General features: G+C 33.6%; 1 protein-coding gene and 1 long non-coding RNA gene across 26 annotated transcripts in view; one reads left to right on the top strand and one right to left on the bottom strand.

Moving 5' to 3' along the window:
- Positions 1-22,103, top strand: part of AHI1 (Abelson helper integration site 1) — a 199,003-nt gene that overhangs the window by 59,158 nt on the left and 117,742 nt on the right. For 22 of the 24 annotated variants that reach the window (XR_012030072.1, XM_072824443.1, XM_072824495.1 and 19 more), the window contains 4 exons: positions 529-659; positions 2,428-2,568; positions 15,319-15,515; positions 19,267-19,293. Coding sequence is in view for 23 of the 24 variants with exons in the window: in XM_072824443.1 (XP_072680544.1) it covers positions 529-659; positions 2,428-2,568; positions 15,319-15,515; positions 19,267-19,293 (496 nt within the window). In the remaining variant the exon portion in view is untranslated. The remainder of the gene's footprint in view (positions 1-528; positions 660-2,427; positions 2,569-15,318; positions 15,516-19,266; positions 19,294-22,103) is intronic. The other 2 variants (XM_072824551.1, XM_072824585.1) reach the window with 1 other exon arrangement.
- On the bottom strand, positions 14,320-17,789 carry LOC140632619 (uncharacterized). 2 transcript variants are annotated; one of them, XR_012030237.1, is made up of 3 exons: positions 17,398-17,789; positions 16,838-16,967; positions 14,320-14,455 (listed from the first exon to the last, which is right to left on the bottom strand). It is a non-coding gene; the product is annotated as an uncharacterized lncRNA (long non-coding RNA). The 2 variants fall into 2 exon arrangements; XR_012030233.1 differs by lacking the exon at positions 14,320-14,455 and adding an exon at positions 14,536-14,757.

The following is a 22,103-nucleotide window of genomic DNA, read 5'->3' as shown; positions in this document are numbered from 1 at the left end:
GTTAGCTATTATTCACAAATGAAAAAGTCTAGAAGGTTATATACCATATTTAATAGATGATTTAATAATATTTCTGTGTAATATTCCTGTAAGAATCCAACTACTCGTGTGATTTTAAAAATTTATCACATGGGAAAAATAGAATATAACAGTTTTGTACATTTTTAAGTAACCAACGCAAATACCACTTCTATAAAGGAAGCTCCCTCTTCACAGCTAGAAATAATCACTTTCATCCAAATCTCCAAAGTACTCATTTTGTTCTTTTGTGACACTTTCTGCATCCAATTTCTGTTTTATATTAATGCATTCTTTCTCTCTCCTGCTAAATTATAAAGTCCCTGAGCTCTGGGACTCCCTCTTCATTATTCTGCATCATTGTAGAATGTCTCCCACATAACAGATTCTCAAAAAATTGTTAAATGCAAAAGAAGTATTTAAAAAAAAAAGTTTTTAAAAGAGAAGGTTTTTTTTAATCAATCTTTTCAGTGAGTAAGGTTACATTTGTGAAATCTTTTTTGTTTGTAGATTAGCAGCAAGGAAATTTGTAGGTGCAGCAAATTACCGGGAAAAAATTCATAGTACTTTGACACCATGTGGGACTTTTCTCTTTGCTGGAAGTGAGGATGGTATAGTATATGTTTGGAACCCAGAAACAGGTAAATATTTCATTGATCTTAAAAATTTTTTTTGGATTGCTTTTGTTTGAAGAGGTGTGGAAACTACCATTTTGTGAAATAATTTTGAAGGAAATTCTGATTTCAGGTTCTCAGTTATGTTTTTCAAAATGGGAAAGCTGATAATGGAACTCTGCTGTCGCCTAAATTTATATTAACTTTGGCCTTTATTGCTTTGATATCTTCATGGATTTAGAATTTCACATTATAATTCAAGGCTTATTCTATCCTTGTGTTATAATGAGATATTATCAATCTTATGAGAAGTATTTTTCATTGTGGTTGACATGTGATATTAGTTTCAGGTGTACAAGGAACATAAAGATTCAACAGTTATATACATTACAAAATGCTCACAATAATAAGTGTAGTTACCATGTGTCACTATACAAAGTTATTTCAGTATTATTGACTATATTCCCTATGCTGTATTAAGAGAAGTTCTTAATCAAGATTGTAATACAAAATACTTATAAGCTGAACTTGGAATGTAAGTGGGTATACAAACGGCTAAACAGCTGTAATATATCTTTTTATTAGAAATAAACCAATTCCTCTCAAAGTTTTGCTGTCTGAAACTTAATAGCTATTTATCTGGGATGCCTGGCTGGCTCAGTTGATAGAGCATGCGACTCTTGATCCTTGGGATTATAAGTTCGAGCCCCACATGGGTGTAGAGAGTACTTAAAAGTAAAAATCCTTAAAAGAGAAAAAACAAAAGGGATTTACTTCAATTATGGTAATTAATATTTTCCCAGTACAGTAAGCTGTTACATTGGGAAGTTCATTGGTGCCTTACCTTTGCTTTTCAAAAGAAAAGCTAAAACCACATAAACATTTGTTAGCAATAAATTGAATTTTATAAAATTTAAAGTAACTTTAATCAATAGTTTGTGGTTCACTGTGTTTATTCTGTTGATATTTTCCCCAAGTTTTTATTTAAATTCCAGTTAGTTAACATACAGTGTAGTATTTTTGAGGTGTAGAATTTATCGGTCCAACACTTAAATATACAGTACCTAGCTCATTGCAGCAAGTGCCCTCTATAATGCACATTCTCTCCATCTTTCCTTTAGGCATTTTTGACTAATCAGTTCGCTCTGGGTTTGTTTGTTTTTTTTTTTTTTTCTTACTGAGTGTTGATACTTTAGTATCAGTTTGGAGGCGTTAAATCTCTTTTCTACTTCAATAAATAGATCTTGGGTTTTTTTGCTTTTTGAGCTCCAGTTTTCATATGCTCCTTAGACCTCCATTGCAGGCTTCTTTTAGCCATGAATAATCATGTATCTTGAAAGCAGGCGGTACCTCAGTTTTTGGAAAAAGTAGAAAAATGAATTACCTACCAAACTCCTTCAGCCAGTTTCTTCAGTTCTAGAATCCATAGCCTAACCACCCCCCCGACCCCCGCCCCAGTCCTCCTGGAGTTCTTTGTTATGAATTTGCATTTGCCCAGCTGTCACTTCTCAGAGTCAGGTACTTCTCTCCTGCTAAGCTCTTTTTAAAAAAATTTTGTGCCTTGAAAACCTCATTGAAGAGGTTGGGTTGAGAAGTAGAAAGGGGAGATACAAGACAATGAAAAATAATTGTTTAATATGAGTTCCATGACTATTTTTAAGTATTTGAGTTTTTCATGTAAATAATGCAAGCTTTGTTATTACTTACTATAACTATTTTTAGTAAGTTACAGAATAATCTTCTAATGAGAGAAATTTGAGATAGTGCAAATTATTAAATGTCTTTTTTTACTTAGGAGAACAAGTAGCAATGTATTCTGACCTGCCATTCAAATCACCCATTCGAGACATTTCTTATCACCCACTTGAAAATATGGTTGCATTTTGTGCATTTGGGCAGAATGAGCCAATTCTTCTGTATATTTACGATTTCTATGGTAAGTTCACTGCTGATAAGTAGAGTATTTCAAGTAACTTTTAGATGGAACCAAGAATCATGAGCTTTGTGACAACTATCAACCTTTGTTTTAATGAAGCTCTCTTGAATATGTTTTAAGACACAAACAGATTAAATAGATTACATTATTATTATATTAGGATATTTTATTTTTCCATAAGCACTGTTATGGAGTTTAAATGTCAGCAAAGGTACACATAAATTGTTGTGCTTTGTTGGAATCACAGAAAGGTAATCATCACTTTCTTTTTAAATTTAAATAAATAAAATTCGCCTAAAAATTATTTGAGAATGTGTTAACTACATTTAAAAGATATACAACATTTAGGAAATAAGGATCTTTAATGTTTTCATTTGAATATTTAGTTTCTCATTCCTTGGTTTTGTTTTTCACTAAAGCACATGGTTGTAATAAGTCACAGTCTTAAGAATCTCTTACCCTAGAAGGAAGGCAAAACCTCAAATGTCTATGAAAACAAGATCTGGAATTAGAAATTTAATGTCTTTTTCTACTCTAAAATTACACTATTCTGTCATTCTAACAAAAAATAAGGAAACAAAGACTCTGACTACATTTTTGAGGAATAATATGGCATTCTTAAAATTATTTGGATTTATGTTACTTTTTATACATTTCTTTAATTTCTGTCCTGAGGTTAGGACTTCATTGTTCTGCATTATTTGTACTAATAGTGTTGTCACTCCCAGAACCCAGTTCCATTTTCTTTATATATTAAATCTTGTTCAAAAATAAAACGGTCTTTAGTAGTCTCTGATTTGTTTAGGATGTCAAGTATCATCTTTTGCTGTTTTTGCTAAGCTAGGGAGATTCACATACAATGTCATAAATACATAAATACATAGGTAATATCAACATGGAATTATTTGGCAGAAAGTCTTAACTTTAAATGAAATGGGAGTGGTTACATTTATTATGTTAATACAGATATTGCTTAGCAGTTAATTAGTTATGGGTTAATGGTTGTAGTAAGTGCTAAATTATTAGACAGTTAAGTTCTAAACCTGAAATTGTTGATCATTTTATGAATTTTATTATGCTATCCAGGTAAATCATATTAGAAAAAAAATTTGTAAAATTGAGATTTCTTTTGAAAAATTTTACCAGGAAGAGATACAGAATTTCTCTAACACATATTCAAACCATTCATATTCAGACCATTCACTTGTTCAAACACAAACAGGCCATTCTTTGTGCATGCACTCACTCTTCACATGAAGGGGAGTCACACCTAGGCAGCGCGTCACTGGGACTATTTTACAGAAGCAGGCGGCACAGTTGTTTCCTCAGAACCTTTAGAGCTTTTACACAGTATCCCTTCAATTCCTAATGTGCTTTATAGGCTTTTGCAGTTTTCACTACAAATGCAAGTGGAAGTTCCATTCTTTATCTTTTTTTTTCCCCCCCAGTATTTTTTTTGTCACTGATTGAGGTTTTCATCATTAGGTTAGCCAGTTTGGTTTGCCAATTTGGTTTTTTGATAGTAGGCTTTTAGACTAAGAAGTCCATTCTAGAAATGTAAGCAGAAAGCAAAGCATTTTTAGGAGTTCAAAAACAGAGGTCTTAGGTTCAGTTCTGTTTCTGTAGTGTACAAGCCTCTTGCCTTCCTGAAGCTCCATTTCCTTATCTGGTAAGTGGCACAACTAATGTCCATACCTCTGCTACCTAAGAGAGTCATTTGTGAGGATACTGTGAGGCAGGGACTGTGAAAGTACTTTGCAAATTGAATATAATAAATGTAATAAGGACTATATTGAAACAAGGAAGAAGGTAAAATGGGTTGTTGTCATGCTCATTTAACCCATATATACTTTATGGGAACTGAGGTTTTAATATGCTGATAAACACCTCTATATGAAAGGGAATTGAGAAAAAGTTTTTCCCCACTCTTTTATTAATTCTGTTGGCAGCCCTTTATTTATTAGAGTGTGTACCTTTCTGGGTCAGTTGTATTAGGAAATAAGTGCATGAAGTTAAGGACATTTTATGTGTACTGTATTTATGTAGAAGAGGAAGGAATTCAAAGTGTTTCAGAAATTAAAATGTTCAAATAATACACATGAAATTAAAATTATTTTGTGCCATGATTTTAGAACACAATTTTCAGTATACTAACACCTTTACAAATAAAATTCAAAATGTTTCAACACATTTTCCTAACTCTTTACTGCCTATTTTTAAAATGAGGAAGCTTAGGAAGAGGTTACATAATGCCAAGTAATCCAAGATTTAGCACAATTCTTGTGAATGGTTAATACTGGTATTCATAAGAAAACAAAAAGTTTTAGACTCTAAAATATTTTACTCATAAATTCAGGCTGTAATCATCAATTCAATAGTATTTAGATTTTTCATTAAAACTTATTTATTATTAGCCTTTTACAGGTTTGCCTTATATTTTACTCATTTTTAATGCAAGAATATTCTGCCCAAACTTTCTTTTCTGAAAATAAAGTTTACATGTATCTTTACATAAATGTATAAAATTTGAAAGATTGAACAGTTACATGATTTTTAAATACTATTTATCTGAATGCTCATACATTTAGGTATTTTTCAAGGAAAATGGAGTAGACTCATTTTTTTGGTAAGTTAAATAAGCTGCTAATGAGACCACAGTGGTAGCTAAATGTATCATCTGTCTTTCAGTTCTAGCAAAATCTGTGAAGAGTCAGCAAGCGTCTTTCCCTGTTAAGCATATGTTCAAGTTGTGGTCTTTTGGGTCTTTCATTCTACTGACTTTTTGCTTTTTTTGGTAAGAAATACAATTTTTACTTTCAGAAGGCAGTTTTATTTGCCTGTTGTTGAAAGGGTTAATCATCTAGTAATACAAAATTTAGTCACAGAGTACCACAAATAATGTACTTTTAGGATTCCCATAATAATGCTAGTCAGAAGAAACGGCTTCTGCATTAAGTTTATGAAGCCAGACATCAGCAGTTAGGGTTAGGGTTAGGATTAATATTCGTCTATCTCCATCTCTAGGATCCTGTTCTACATGTAATGATAAACATAACTAATACTTACGAAGCACTTTCTTTGTTCCTGGTACTGTTTTAAGCACTTTACATATATTTACTTCATTTTTCACAATGATCTTAGTATAGGTACTATAATTATCCTCATTTTACATAAGCCAGGACTTGGATCCATACAGTCTGGACTTGGAGACTATTCTCTTATTTGCTACACTAACCTGCCTTTTTAGAAAATTTCCTGAAATACTAGCTTTTGATTGTCTGATAAGCAAACCCTTTTTTTTTTTTTCTGCAATACCATTTACTTTATGCCTTTCTGTGGAGTGATTTCTTTGTATCATCTGTACTTTGTAGGCAGCAGAGATGGAGACTTATTAATATTTTTATTACCCTTACCTATCCCGAATATATGTGTATATTCGGGACACACAATGAATATGACACACAATGAATATGACACACAATGAATATATGTGTAGTATTTTAAGTAGGATCAAGTGTTAGTTAATTTGGGAAGTTCTCAGCATTATTTTCTAATCCCAGGTGATGAGCCTAATTTTCCACTAGGTGGCAATCTCTTCTCTGAATCAGTGTTAACTCTGGATACTTCTTTAGTCATAGTATCTTAGACAAGACAAATTATTGAGCATCTATTGTGTGCCAAGTTGAGCAGGGCTATAAAGTCCAGCAGTCAGACTCAGATTACCATGCTCTTTTCCAGTCTTTTGTGCTTCCCAAGTGGTTGATGAAACCTGTGGCAAAATTTGTTACACTGAACAGCAGTCTCTACCATTGACGCTAAATGGAATTTATTCTATTTATTATATTTCTAAAATTTGTATTTGTTAACAACCGCCTACACCATTGTTGTTGATAGCTTTGTTTTTCACAGTGTGACATACTGTACCAGAGTTCAAGGCAATGTATATCTTTATGTTCCTATAAAAAAATTGTTATGTAACTTGCTCATTGACCAAAAATCCATGGTGTTTGCAATTCCTTATGTCTAACGTAGTACCTGGCACATTACTGATGTGCAAGAAGTGTTGGAAATAAGAATTTAAAATCCTATAGGATAGCATTTTCCCTTTGATTTTATAAAAATACAGAATGAAAGTCATGATCAGTGAGTAAATTGGGGGCTAATAATAATAGTGGTAGTACTAGCTAACATTTATCAAACATTTCTGTGTGTCCCCTACTCTTATGAACATTTTACGTACACTTTTCCATATAGTTCTTTCAAAGCCCCACAAGGTAGATGCTATTAATACCCTCATTTTGCAGATGATGAAACTGAGGCACAGGGAGAATGAAGTAATTTACATAAGGTCACACATTTGGTAAATGTTAAAGTTTACCCAGCTGTCCGAGTCCAGAGCCCATACTCTTAAAACAGTGTATTGTTTGTTTTCAATTTTGATATTTAGGGGGGGCCCTTAAGACTAAAAGGAATTTTCATTATCTAGTATTCTTAATAGTTCACTCTTTTACAAATGTTGCGGATGATTAAAAGGCATTAAGTGATTGTATTCTCCATATAACCCAAAATATGAATTAGCTTTATTATGTATTCAGTCTTAATGTTAACTAACTTTATAATAATTTTGCAACAAGGTAGTGTTTCTGGTTGAAACTAATTTAATATGCATAGTTGTATAATGTAATAGTGTTCTTAAAGTACTAATGACTAATGATTCAAAAACAAACTCAGTTACAATTCTCATACTTGGATAAGATTATGCAGTAGCGTATATAACTGATTATAGGTCATAGTTTAAAATATGTTCTTATCCTATTAGGAAAATTAAGAGATAGAAATGCCATATTAGAAGGCATGCTTAAACTACCTGTTTCTTGGTCATATCCTGAAGTCTTTATTTTAATATTCTCCATATAATGGATACTTTGATTTGAAAGGCTATGTCATTCAAGGATTCAGGATATATGAAAAACTGGCTTTGAGCATAAACCAGAGTCCTGAGTTCGTCATCCAGGCATTCTTTTTTTTTTTTTTTTTAATGCTTATATTGTGCTTTGAAAGTGCACCAAGAGGGAAGAATGGTACAGTGCAAAATAGCAGGATGGTGGGAAAGGCTGGAGTACGAGTTAGCTCATTGGGGTTCTAGACAAAGTGCAGTCACTTTCTGTTTGACCCTGGTCAAGTAATTTAGCATTTTTGCATCTGTTTTTTAACATGTAAAATAAAAATACCTGTCCTGTTTTATCTATGTGTTTCATCAAAGGCAAAAATGAAACTATAAAGTATAGCATGGAGCAGAGATATATTAAGAGCTCCTGACCCAGGATGCAGTAGAAATCCTAGCTGTTTTCTGTAGCAATATACGCGTCACACAGTTTAGTTGCATGGCATGATGTATGAAAATTGATTGATAATGGAATAGGAAATCAACAAAAGAATAATAGTATGTACATCAGCAATTTGGAGATAGTTTATTATATTTTGGTGTTCACTTAACAGATTACTGGATGCTGGTAGATGCTCTTGCTTTTGGTTGGCTTTGAGACATGAATCTGTTACACTTTCTTATAGAAAACTTTGGACAGTTTCGTTAGTCTGTCAATAGAACTTCTCTGGTCCATCCACATAGTTTCTTCAGATTAGCTGAAGCTGAAACAAGTCAGGCCTTGTAAAATACAATTTAAAAAAAGCATTATAAACCCTTGAACATTCTTATCCTAGTCCATTCAGGCTACTATAACAAAATACCAGAAACTTCATGGCTTGTAAACAACAGAAATTTCTATCTCACAGTTCTGAATGCTAGGAAATCCTTGAGATCAAGGCATGGCAGATTCAGTGTCCAGTGAGAGCTCACTGTCTGGTTCATAGAATGGTACCGTCTAGCTGTAACCTCACATGTAGAGGGGTAAGGGAACTCTCTGAGGCCTCTTTTTAAAGGGGAACTTAGTGCCCTTCGCATTCATGAGGGTTCTGCTCTCATGACCTAATCACCTCCTGAAGGCCCCACCTCCAAGTACCACCACTTTGGGCATTAGATCATGGGAATCTCAAGGGGACACAAACACTCAGACCACATAAATTACCTACACAGCAAATGCTAGAGGAAGGCAAAGAGGATGCTGCATAACTGCTGACTGCTAGGAACCTAGCACAGTAAACCTACTATACAGCTTACAGTAATACTATATTAAAAATAGAATCAGGGATCCCTGGGTGGCGCAGCGGTTTGGCGCCTGCCTTTGGCCCAGGGCGCGATCCTGGAGAGCCGGGATCGAATCCCACGTCGGGCTCCCGGTGCATGGAGCCTGCTTCTCCCTCTGCCTCTCTCTCTCTCTCTCTCTGTGACTATCATAAATAAATAAAGAAAAAATATTAAAAAAAAAATAGAATCATTTATAAGTAAAAGAATTAGGTATCCAGTAAAATGACTGTATGCAGTAACAGAACTATATTTAATAATAGGTCTTGAACAAAGGGATTAAGTGTTGAACCAGAAGGCAGTCTTAATATAAGAGGAAGATATTTTGGTTTTTGTTGTACTTTATTATTATAAAGTCAGTAACATAAGTAAACTTAGGTTTAAATAATAACAAACTTTGTATTCACTTCAAATGCAAAGGGCTCTTGATTAAAAATATCTTATTTCCTCTGTTCTTCCTCCTATAAAGATAAAAATCTCCTGAGAAAACCACGCTATTTCTTATAATTGTTTAAGGCCAGAACATACACAAAAGCACTGAACTTATTATAAATCAAAATTTGATTATCAGTTCTGAAAACATTGTACAATTTTTTTAATTGTGCAAAATTTAGAATCCCCAACTATAGCCAGCTGTAGGTAGATTTGGAAGTAATTTGATGGGTATAGTGTTCCTTTAAACAAATGTAGTTGCCCAGTCTATGTTTCTCAGCCCCTTGTGGATTCCTCTGCTACACCAGTTAGCACATAACAGTAATTTCTTGTTGACCTTCAAAAGATTCAGACCTCAAGTGGGGACCAGTGTCTTTGTATTCCCGGAGCCTGCTGTCTAAAAGTTGTGGATATGAGATTGTTAAAATTTTGAGTTTTATCAGGTTAGGTTAGAGTTTTAAATGTACAAAATTAAATTAGCCAAAGAAGACAAAATGACTAAGTAAAGAAATAGTTACTTAATTACAACATCATACTCCCAATCATGGCCTATAAAAAAATGTTTCAGAAAGCTTGAAATGTTAGAAGCACAGAGCTTGAGTGAATTTCAGAAAGCATCAATTATGACCTATTTTACAGTGAAATCTGTATAGTGTTACACAGATAGATGTATATACTTCTGGAGGATTAAGGAGGGATAGGATGCAAAAACTTGTAAGTAGCTTCTGTTTCTGGTATCTGAGAAACTAGGTCTTTGTGAATAGTTCTGCAGATTGTGTTTTATGGCTGCCTTCACAGCACCAGAAGTGTTAAAGATAAAGTTAGGTGTTAATGTGACTCCTTGAAATCCAGTAGATGGCTTTTGTATGGAAAATTCCCCTTAAACAACAGAAATAAGTATTCATAAATTGTTGGATGTTTATTTTTGTAATCTGCCTCTGTGTAGGCCATTTTAATTCTTTCTGAAAGGCATCCTAATACTGCAAAAAATAAACAAGTATTTAGGCAGTGCTTTTTGTTATTTTTTACCAGTTAAAAAATATAATACATGTTTAGCATAGCGTAATACTTAGAAAACACAATTTTGCAAAAAGAATAAGATAAATACCAAAATCCCGCTATCCTGTATAACTGTTTATACCCGAGTTTATGTCTTCTGCACATAGCCACTCACAGATTAAAGTGAAATCATGGTTGACTGATAGATAACTAGCAAGTACAGAAAAACAGGGAGTCAGGAAATGCCATTAAATATTCAAATCCAGCTTTACTTTCCCTTCATAACAACAAACAACAATGAAGTGTTCAAAAGGACAGTTTTGAAAAACAAATAAGGCAAAGATTGTGAAACATGATTTTCACCTGTTGATTCATTCATCCCTGGCCCATAAGCCTTCCAATTTCCAGTTCATAGAGCGCTTTTCTTTTACAGCTTCAGAGTTTTCTCTTGTTCTTTAAACAATCTTTGGATATTTGGGAGTGAATTGTCAGAGTGCTATGAAAGAAAGTCCAAAATATGTACTGAAAAATAGCAGTCAGACCTATGAAAATATAAATATAGAAGCAGCTACACTTCCATGTGAGAATAGTAATTGGTATTGAGGAAGGAGCATCTGTCTCTGAAAGAGTGAATGGTAAGCAGGTCTGAGGAGACCTCAGTAAATGTTCCCCGGTACTTCCATCATCAGGGTCTGCAGGAATAGAGTGCCTGTTAGTATGGAGCTGTGCATTATTTAGAGTGTATAAATGAAGTAGGGCATGAATATGGTGATCAGGGACCGAAAGTGTTTTATATGTGCTATCTCACATTCATGGTTGGTGCAGCTAAAGTTGGTGACTAAAAAACTGATCATCCTTTTGTGTATTTATTGTATTTAAAAACTATTTTGTCTCTGATTAATAATGCATTAGCGATATTTCATCATGGCAATTAGACTTCTATATATAACTTTAGTGGCTGAATTCCCTTTCATTAAATGTATACACCATAATTTATTTAAATGATTATTGTACAATTCCACTGTTAGATTTTTTTTTCAGTATTTTAAGCAGTACTTTGGTACACACCTCTTATTCAGTTCATTTCTTAGGAAAAAGTATCTTGAGGTATACTAGATCAGTTAAACAGGCCAAAAAAAAAAGAAAGAAAGAAACCATCACTTTCTAATTTGCTTTTCCCCCCCTTATTTCTTCTTGTTGGTGATGTTGAATATATTTTTATTGGCCGCATAGTTCTTTTGTGAATTTTCTGTAGTGATTCTTTGTCCATTTTCTGTTAGATTAGTCATTTTTAATTCATTTTGTGGAGATTCTTTGCATGTTAAGAATATTAACCCCCAGGGTGCCTGGGTGGCTCAGTTGGTTAAAAGCATCTGACTTTGACTCAGGTCATAATCTCCAGGTCCTGGAATGGAACCCACATCTGGTACCCCACTCAGTGGGGAATGTCTGTCCCTCTCCCTCTGCCCCTCCTCCTGCTTGTGCTTTCTGTCTCTCAAATAAATAAAATCTTAAAAATATATATATTAACCCCTTTTATCACTAGCTTGTCATTTGCTTTTATTTATATTTTTTTTGGTACGAATAGCATTTTTAAGGTATAATTGACATGCAGTAAACTGTATGAGTGTAGATATATTTAAACACTTCTGAGACCATCATCTCAATGAAGATAATAAACATATCCATCATCTGTAAGTTACTTTGTGTTCCTTTGAAATCTCTCCCTACCCCTCCTTCCCCCAGGCAATCACTATGAATTAATTTCCATTTTCTAGAATTTTATATAAGTGAGACCTTTATACCATGGAGCCTTTTTTTGGTCTGGCTTCTGTCACTCATTACTTGGAGATTTATCTATATTTTAGATTTTATCAGTAGTTCATTCTTTTTATTTCTGAATATTGTTTCATTTTATGATAGATTACAGTTTGTTTTTCTATACACTTGTTGATGGGTGTTGTGGTTGTACCCAGCTTTTAGCTATTAGAAATAAGCTGCTAAGAATATGCATCTACAAGTCTTTGAACACGTGCTTTCATTTCTGAAGAAATTTCTAAGAGTAGCAGGGCTGCATCCAATTGCAGATGTCCATTTAACTTCTTAAGAAGCTGCCAAACTGTTTTTAAAAGTGGTTAGGCCATTTAACCTTCCTACCAGCAGTATATAAATGTTTTAGTATCTCCACAGCTTTGCTAAATTTGAAGTAGTCAGTCTTTTTCATTTTAGCCCCTCTCATAGGTGTACAGTGCTATCTCATGGTGATTTCAATTTGCTTATCTTTAGTAACAAATTATGTTGAGCCCCTTTTTTGTGTACATATTTGCCATCCATTTTTCTTCTTCCGTGAAGTGTCTGTTCAAATCTTATGCCCAGTTTATAATTGGCTTGTTTGCTTTCTGACTATGGACTTCTAAGAGTTAGGTTTTCTCTGTACAAGTAGTGCTTTATTAGATATATGATTTGCAAATATTTCCCCCAGTCTTTGTCTTGTCTTCTAATTGCCTTCTTAACAGTCTTCAAGAACAAATGTTTGAAATTTTGATGAAGTAAAAAATTACCAATTTTTTTCTTACATCAATTTTTGGTTTTGTATCTATAAGTCTTTGCCTAATCCAGGTTCACAAAAATACCCTTCCTGTATGTTCTCTGAAAGGCTCTTATGGTTTTTGGTTTTACATTTAGATTCATTTTGAGTTATTTCTTGGACATGATGCAAACTATATATCAAAGTTCATCTGCTCACATATGAATATCCAATTGGTCTAGCACTATTTGTTGCAGAGACTATCCTTTTTACATGGAATTCCCTTTACACCTTGTCCATACATGCTAGGTTCTATTCTGTTCTGGTGATCTGTTTATTTATCTTTATGCCAATATGAAGTGTCTTGATTACTGTAGCTTTAGAGTAAGACTTGAAGTCAAGTTGTTTAAGTCCCCTTTGTTCTTTTCCGAAGTTGTTTTAACTCTTCTAGTCCTTTGCATTTCCATGTGGATTTTAGAATTTGACAATTTCTCCAAAAGTGACCTGCTAGAATTTTGAGTAGGATTACCCTGAATGTACACATCATTTGAGAGAATTGACATTTTAACAATAGCTATCATTTCAACTATGCACATAGTATATCTCCTCAGTTTAGTTCTTCAGTTTCAGCGTGTTTTGTAGTTTTCATTGTGCATGTCTTTCATATCTTTCATCAGTATTTCCAAAAGTGTGAAATATTTTTTATGGCATTGTAAGTGGTATATATCTTAAAAATTTCAATCTCTGACTTTTTGTTACTTGAATATAGGTATACAATTATTTCTGTGTGCTGATCTTGTATCCTGGAACCTTACCTGAAGTTGATTTTTAGTTCTAATGTTTTATTGTTTAGATTCCATTTGGATTTATTTACATAGATGTGGGGCCAGGACCTGAGAGTGAGAGAGTCTCTCTTTAAATGCTTTTCCTTATGTACTTCACTTGCCTCATTGTCATCTTAGTTCTACCTAAATGATTCTATCTATAAAGACAGTTTTATTTCTTCCTTTTATACATTCTATCCGATTTTTCGTTGTTTCAAGCAGGAGGGCAAATCTCTGGTCCCTTTTACTCTTATTTTGGCCAGAGATAGAACAGTATTACCTGTCATTTGCTTTTTAATTTTGAGTATTATAGAGTTGTTTTTTTTAATGAAAAGTCTTTAAATGTTTATGTAGCAAAATCTGTCCGTCTTTTATATTGGCGACTCTTAACATTTTCTGACTCATGCAGTCCTTTAACAAATAATCTGATAAAAGTTATGGATCTGATTTCCAGAAACATTTAGATACACATTTGTATTCCTGTATGTAACTTCAGTAGTACACAGAATTCTTGAAGGCTGGTCTATTGATTTCCTGTTACAAATCTTGATTATATCAGTTACTTTTCATGTTATGTTTAGAAAGGCATTCTATTAAAAATTATATAATTAAGGAAATACTTCTTAAATGATCACAGTATATTTTTTCTTCTTTGTATATACAAATAGATGCTTACAAATTTTCATATTCCTTTATTTTAAATGATCAAATAACGTAATGTATGTAAAATCATTCTAAAAACTATAAAGTACAGCATATATGCTGTTATCCTTGTTGTCATCATCATCATCATCAAAAACATTCACCCTTTCAGCCGTCTGTTCCAGCGTGGGGAATTAAATCCAAAGAAAGAATTGTTTTAAGAAGTAATTTAAGCTGTGAAAGTAGTCATTCACACATGGTCTGTAATGAGGAAAAACAGAAAACATTATAAATATTCAGTAATAGGAGAATGCATAAATAAATAATAGTGCTTCATTAGATGAGATGTTGTAAAGGATTTTATTATTTTTTTAAAAAAGATTTTATTTATTTTTCATGAGAGACATAGAGAGAGAAAGAGAGAGAGAGAGAGAGAGGCAGAGACACAGACAGAGGGAGGAGCAGACTCCATGCAGGAAGCCTGACGTGGGACTCGGTCCGGGTCTCCAGGATCCCGCCCTGGGCTGAAGGCGGTGCTAAACCGCTGAGCCACCGGGGCGGCCCTGTAAAGGATTTTAAAATGGTAATTACAGAGTAATAAAAATATGAAAAATATTTAAATTGAAAAACTTTACATTTTATTCACATGGTATCTTGCATAAAATGTACATATGCATAAAGACTCAAAGAAATAGAAGTATGAAAACAGTTGTTTTAGGGAGATGGGTTTGTAAACATTTTCATTGTTCTTGCCTTTCCTTTAATTCTATTCTGTTATGCCTTTGATTTCTTTTTTATATTAATTGTTTTCTGTATACACATATTTAGAGTTAGGCTCCCATCCCAGTTTGTTGTTTACCAAACCAAGAGATTGCATGGCCTTCAAGGCTCAATTATAATACTGCGTGACATAAATTATCTGTGAAATTGTTGTTTTTCCTTTTTTATGCTTTTATATTAGAGACTCCATATTTTGTCAGTCATGTTGTCTTATGATTACTCAGTTTTTAAAATACATTATTCAGTTTCTAATCATTTGTTTAATGCTACAATTTCATGGCTTAATTATTTCATTGTGTTTTTTGCTGTGTTGAGTTAAACTAATTATGGCTTTATTTTTCCAGTTGCCCAGCAAGAGGCTGAAATGTTCAAACGCTACAATGGAACATTTCCATTACCTGGAATACACCAAAGTCAAGATGCTTTATGCACCTGTCCTAAACTGCCTCATCAAGGCTCTTTTCAGATTGATGACTATGTCCACACTGAACATTCCTCAATGAAGATGCAACAAGTGAAACAGAGACTCGATTCTGTCACAGTATGTATAATGATTTTATGCAGTTGAGAAGTTGGAAATTTTGAAACCATTTTGATTCTGTTTTACATTGCTGTGCCAATAAATATTAATTCAACAAAGTTAAGTTAGTTACTTAAAAATAGGATTTCTTATGCTTTTATAGTTCCTTTGTGGTGTCTGTTCTAACATCACTTACTGCAGTAAGCAGACCAATTTAGGATAACCCTCATGCTTTCCTGACTTGATATTTCTGTAAAAACCAGCCCAAGACCTGTTTTGCTGTTTAAAATTGGAAGTGTGTATATTTGTGCATATGTATAACACACAAACACAAAAACACTGGGAAAGTATTTATGTAAATTATGTTAAAGGAACAGCCTCTTTAATATGCAAAACTAAACAATAAAGGAAAATAGACTTCCACAAAGAAATGGATAAAAGAAATAAGCACATACTTCCAAAGAGAGTAGATACAAACATTCCTTAAGCATATTTAAAAGGTCTTTTATCTCAAGTGCTGTAAAAACCAGGTATTGCCCATAAAATGAGAAAATAGATTATGAAAATGAAGAGGAGGATGCTTATTAAAAATACTGTGCTAAAAAAAATATTGCTATTCTTTCTGTTATAAATTACTGCAGTCTTTCTCAAAGATAAGGAGTAAAATGTATTGAGAAGCTTAAATATCCTTAAAAATATTTATGCTCTTTGACCATAATAGTTCTTTTAGTTAGAGTTAGTTTTGAGCTCCAGGAAGACAGAGACTGTGCAGGCTTGTTGCTTGTGTTCTCACCTTTTGGCACAGTGCCCGGCACTTATTAAATATTCCTCTCTCTCCTCCTTTGATAGGAATCTTGACCAGTTTTAATATATGTGCTGCTGAAGCGAGCACTCTTGACCAGTTTTAAACCAAACATATCAGGAACTACACTACTGAGGCACTTTAGTTAGGACTGTTCTTACAAAAGGTAAAAATCCAGGAGAGAATCTCCTTTTCTTCCTTGAGAAAATGAGAATTTCAGGTATATCAGACTGCCGGTTTAGCTGGAATATACGGGAAATATTTTGCTTTTTCTCAGTATAAATTTTAGAACATATACTATAATTTATTTCAGTGTTGTAATTTTGCATATTTTAGCATTCTAATTTTATTGAATAATATATGGTGTTCTGGATTTTAAAAGGAAGTACAAATAGATAAATTGAGTTTTAAAAATTAAAGAAAAAAGAAAAAAATAAAATAAAAAAGAAAAATGTTTCTTCACTGTGGGAAGAAAATTTGCCCCTTGTCTAAAATTTTACATGACAAAATGACTTTACAGATTTAAGAGCAAATAACTCACAGAAAATAAAAGAACAAGTTTCCTGCAATCTGTGGATCTTCATGCTATAAAACTTAACATCCTGGAATCACCTCAGTCTTGTATCTTTTCCGTCATCTTACATAGCTGTCATCTTCAGATAAATAAAAGACTATAAGAGCAGAAGAAAACAAATGTAAAGGAAAAATCAGAAAGATATTTTTTAAGATATGAAATCTAAGACATGGGGAAACACATTGATAATTTATTATGAGAGAAAAATTTATTTCTCTTAGAATCATTATTTAGCTTTTACCACATCTTTCTTTTTAAAAATTTTTTAGAATATCTGTTTGCATTGGGATTGAGGTAGATGAAGGCCGCCTTTGGAAATAAAAGCTCTCTTCGCTGTGTTTTTTGAAAAACCATGTTTTTCCCATGTTGAGACAATTCACTGAACTTCTTTTCAAATGTTATTTACAGGGTTTTTTTTTTTTTCATAATGTATATAGTATGTATGGGAATAAAAACAAAATGTCATCTTTATTCCTATGGCAGCTCTATTCATATTTTACAAACATTTAGATTGACTGGATTTTTACCTTTTGTCTTGATGCCTTTTTCTTGTTTCCTGTCATTTATTACTAGAGAAGACTTGATTACTTCTGTATTATAGAAGACTGCATTACTGGAGATACTTTTCTTTGTAACCACAATTGGAATTTTTTTAATAAAATACAATGCAAGTTTAGGGTATGGGTGTGTGTGTGTGTGTGTGTGTGAGAATTGCACAGCCAGTTCAGTTCAGCAGGCATTGAGTAGGTATTTACTCATTAATAAGTAAAGAATACAAAAATAGAGTATTCTGTGTTCTCCGTAGCTTTACTGTGCAGTCCTTAAGCTGTTTCCTACATAACAGGTTTGACTGTGTATTGCTGCTACAGCAGTCCCTGGAGGCATACAGCAGCCTAGATCCTAAGGATCTAGGTAGACAGTGTCTTGAGAAGACTGACAAAATTCATTCTAAGGATCGCTTAGGTAGACAATATCTTGAGAACATTGACAACATTCATTCTAAGGTTTCAGAATTTGATCTTATCTGTTCATCCAGACTTGCACAGAATCTGAGGTACCTACTAGGAGTAATCAGTCTTACAAAACATTGATTTATAAACTTAAAAAACAAATTATGGTGAAAGGTATATGTTTCCAGCTGCCTGAACACTCAAGATCACTCTCCCTTTTAAAAATTAATCTGAAACCCAGGTTAATGATTACAGAGTTCATTATTAAGCATAGTCATAGGAATAGGGATTAGATGGATTTATGCCAGTGTTGGAAAAAAGGTTAATTTTCTCTGCCCTACAGGAGATTTCACCTAGTAGTGATTGGTGGTGATTAACATCTATTTAATTATGAGTAACGACTGAATAATGAATTCCTGTGCTAAATGCTTTACGTCTTTACATGTTCATTGTATTTAAACCTCAAAACTATCCTATAGTGTGGGTGCTAGTATTACCCCCATTTTACAGAAGATGAAGCTGAGGTTTCCAGAGCCCACGCAGTATCACCCGTGTCACACAGGCAGCAAGCACTAGAGCTGAAATTTGGTCCAGGGAGTCAGATTATCATGTGCAGTTTCACTTTCTCCTTTTAGTGATCGAATTACTAATATTCTTCAGACACAATATCTGTCCCATAGAAATTTCTGGATAAAAAATTGATGTTCCTCTTTCAGTTCTCTTTTTTCCTAAACTCCACATTCATCATTACCGTTTTTCTCTGGTTCTGTTGTAGGCTGATGATAGATGCTAATTAACCTTTTTGGACTTGAGTATTTTTTATGTCTCCTTAGCAGCAAATTTTCAAATCACTCATGTGTTGACTTTTGCTAGTTTCTTTTTCGGAAGTGATCATCTCTTAGCCTTGTCCCATGAATTATGGGCATTTCCTTTCTGTAGCTCCTTCAATACTGATCATATACTTTGCCATTCAATAGTGTTTATTCTTAGATTTCCTCTGAAATAAATTACTAATGTGGGAGTTATATTTGTGAGCATTGTTATTTGGGAGATAATTATATATGGCAATTAATTCTGGGTGTGTTTTTGAGTCATGTTAGTGTTCTGGAGAATTTTTGCATTTACCAGTTTATTAAGTTTGTTACTTATTACGTTTATTGAGACTACATGTTTTTCTTGAGACAGATACATGTGGGCCCTCCAGAGTCTTATCCTCAGTGCCTTTTGTTTTGGCAGGTTAGATTTACCAAGAACTGATTGGGTCTCTTTCTTTAATTCAGCATTCTTTCCAGCTCAGAGTGACAGCTGCAGGGTGATAGATAAAGAAGTTCTCCCAAATGTTGATTTTTGTTATTAAAACATTAAGATTGGAATAGTTGAGAAGAGTTGATAATTTTATTAAAATGAAATTATGAATATTTCCTTACTGTATTGTATTTCTTTTAGGAGGTGATACGAGCTTGTGCTGCAAAGGTAAGTAGTTTTTATTAGACAGAAGATAACTTTAAAACCAAAGCTTTCACTGTGCTGCACCAAAGGATTGAAATATACCATTCATACTTTTTACAGAAGTTAGTCAGATGTGTATTTTCCTTATTTGAGCTCAAATTTATCGAGGAATTATATACAGGAATCTGAGAATTTAGCAAATACCTTTATATTTTTGAAGATTTAAGAATATTAAGTGATTAGGATATACTTTCAGTAAGCATGGTCATTTGATCCTCTGAGAAAAATATTATATGATACTTAATAGGTAAGATATATCAGTACAGTTCCAGTGGATGTATGCTGAGTAAACTGTATAAGTCTTGAGATTGCATGCAAGCTGTACGTGAATAGCAATGATATACTATGCTGATAATGTTCTTGATCATTTATACCAAAGTCTCACAGTTCTTTTTCCATTTAACTGTGTATCAATCCTGAGACACAGATTGGATATTGTTATTTCCAATTTTAGAAAGGAGGAAGCTGAGGTTTATTGAAGTTAAATGATTTGCTCAAGACCCCAAAGTTAGTCTAAAAATAGTAGCATATAAAAAGGCTTTTGAATATTAAACAATTTCAGTGAAATTGTATCCGAGATACTTTCAACACAGCAGTTTTCTTCCTTTTACAAGCAAGGTTATTTTACATCCAACATTTAACTCAGTTGTCAAGAAAATAAATTTTAATTTAAAAGAGTTGGAATAGTACCACATTTTTGTCCTTCCCTCTTCGTCTGTCCACTTCCAAAATTCAGTTGAATAATTAGACATTCATTCATTTACAAATGTAATTATATCTGTCACAAAGTAAAAGGGTGAGACCTTCAGAAGGGAATTAGATGGTGTTAGTATGTTCAAAGACTGCTTTATGTAATATCAATGCAGTGAAAGTATTTTTTTACTGAGTAGACATCTACTACCAACTGGCAGGCACTTGGAATACAGAAGTAAATAGAAGTCTATTGTTTCTTTTCACATGGGGCATCTTATAGAGGAAACATGTCAGAAAACACTGGGCTTACCCCATCAGTGAGCTGTCCAGTATCAGTGAGGACCCATCACTTTTTTACCTAATCATCACAAGTCAACAGGATATGGAATATAGACAAGGGGAAGGAAGATGGAGGGGTGGGGGAAGAACAAACTACATTCTGACTTGGGCTACAGATGTTCAGGAAACTTGTTCCTGATAGCAGTGATTAGTATAATGATTATAGCTCCAAGGTTACTAAATCTTCTTAAGTATACATAGTATATACAACTAAGTCTAAAAAATAATTTTCTGACTAGCAATTCAGAGCTATTTCTCTTTAACAAATAAATACACTTCTTTTGCAAAGCTGTCTGAATGTCCAAATAGTAAAGTGTTCTACATGTATTTGGCAAGGGCTTATAGAAACTGTCATCTGCTAATCTGGAATCTCTCTGTAGCTGAAGGATCTTGTTATATTCATCTTTGTACCCCAAGTACTTAACAAAATAGAATAAATGCTCATTTGAAAATATGGTGACACATTTGGAAATTAAGTATTTGGAAAGATTGACCTTACTAATATCTTTATTTTTTTAGAAGTTTTATTGAGAGATGATTCACATACCATAATATTTACCCTTTTAAAGTGTATACAGTTTACTGATTCTTATGCTGATAACAAAGTTGTGTAAGCATCACTACTATGTGATTTTAAAACTTTTTTATTCCCTCCAAAAAGAAATCCTGTTTCGATTTTGTAACCTTGAGGTATCTACAGGCTTAGATTTGGGCTTGCTTCCATTGCAGCTACTGTGGCATTAGAACTGCCTCAGACTCACGGCCTCCTGTTTAATTTAACAGTGGCAATAATGAAAATATAGGCAATGGACAGATTTGCAATATATTTTGGAAGTAGATTCAGCTTGATGATGAATTGGATGTGGTGTAAGTGAAGGAAAGAGAAATTGTTGCTTTCAACAATTGTATAGATGCTAGTATTAATGAGATGAGGAATGCTGGAACAGAGGAAGAAATTTTAAGGAGTGGAGTTTTGGATATGAATGTAATTGTATAGTAGGCAATTGGATTTCTGAGTCTTAAGTGCAGACAGGAAGTCAGGGCTAAAGTTCTGTATTTTTTTTCTTAAAGATTTTATTTATTTATTCATGAGAGACAGACACAGAGAGAGGAAGAAACACAGGGAGAGGGAGAAGTAGGCTCCTCACAGGGAGCCTGATGTGGGACTCAAACCCAGGACCCCAGATCATGTCCTAAGCCAAAGGCAGATGCTCAACCATTGAGCCACCCAAGCACCCCAAGTTCTGTGTTTTTAACGTGTGAGATTGGATAAGATCACCTGGGGAGAGATAGCTAAATACCTGAGCCACTCGTCCAAGAAAAAAGAATGTCAGGGAAGCCTAGAAGAGAGTATTTCAAGAAAGAGGAGTGATAAACTGTCACGTGCTACTGAGAGAATGAGTAAATGATAGAAAATTTATGATTGTATTTGGCTAGACAGTGTCCTTTGGTTACCTTGATGAAGCTATTTCAGTGGTAGAGACAAAAGCACAATTGAAGTAGGTTGAGGACAAAATGGAAGCCCATAAATTTTGACTGGGGAGTAGAGAAGCAGGAGCTAAAGAGGAATCTTAGATGGACAGTATTAAAGCATACTTACTTGCTAATTGGAATAATTCAGTGGTAATGAGAAGTAGGTAGTGTACTATGGAGGTGACAATTGCTGGACTCAAGTCTTTGAAAAAGTGAGAGAGGATGTAGTCCTGAATACTGATGAAGACATTGGCCTTAAGAAAAGGGTT

The sequence above is a fragment of the Canis lupus genome, chromosome 1 (assembly GCF_048164855.1).
Source record: "Canis lupus baileyi chromosome 1, mCanLup2.hap1, whole genome shotgun sequence".
Classification (NCBI taxonomy): domain Eukaryota; kingdom Metazoa; phylum Chordata; class Mammalia; order Carnivora; family Canidae; genus Canis; species Canis lupus.
Note: the sequence above shows the minus strand (reverse complement) of the source record. Positions and strands in the feature narration are given on the sequence as shown.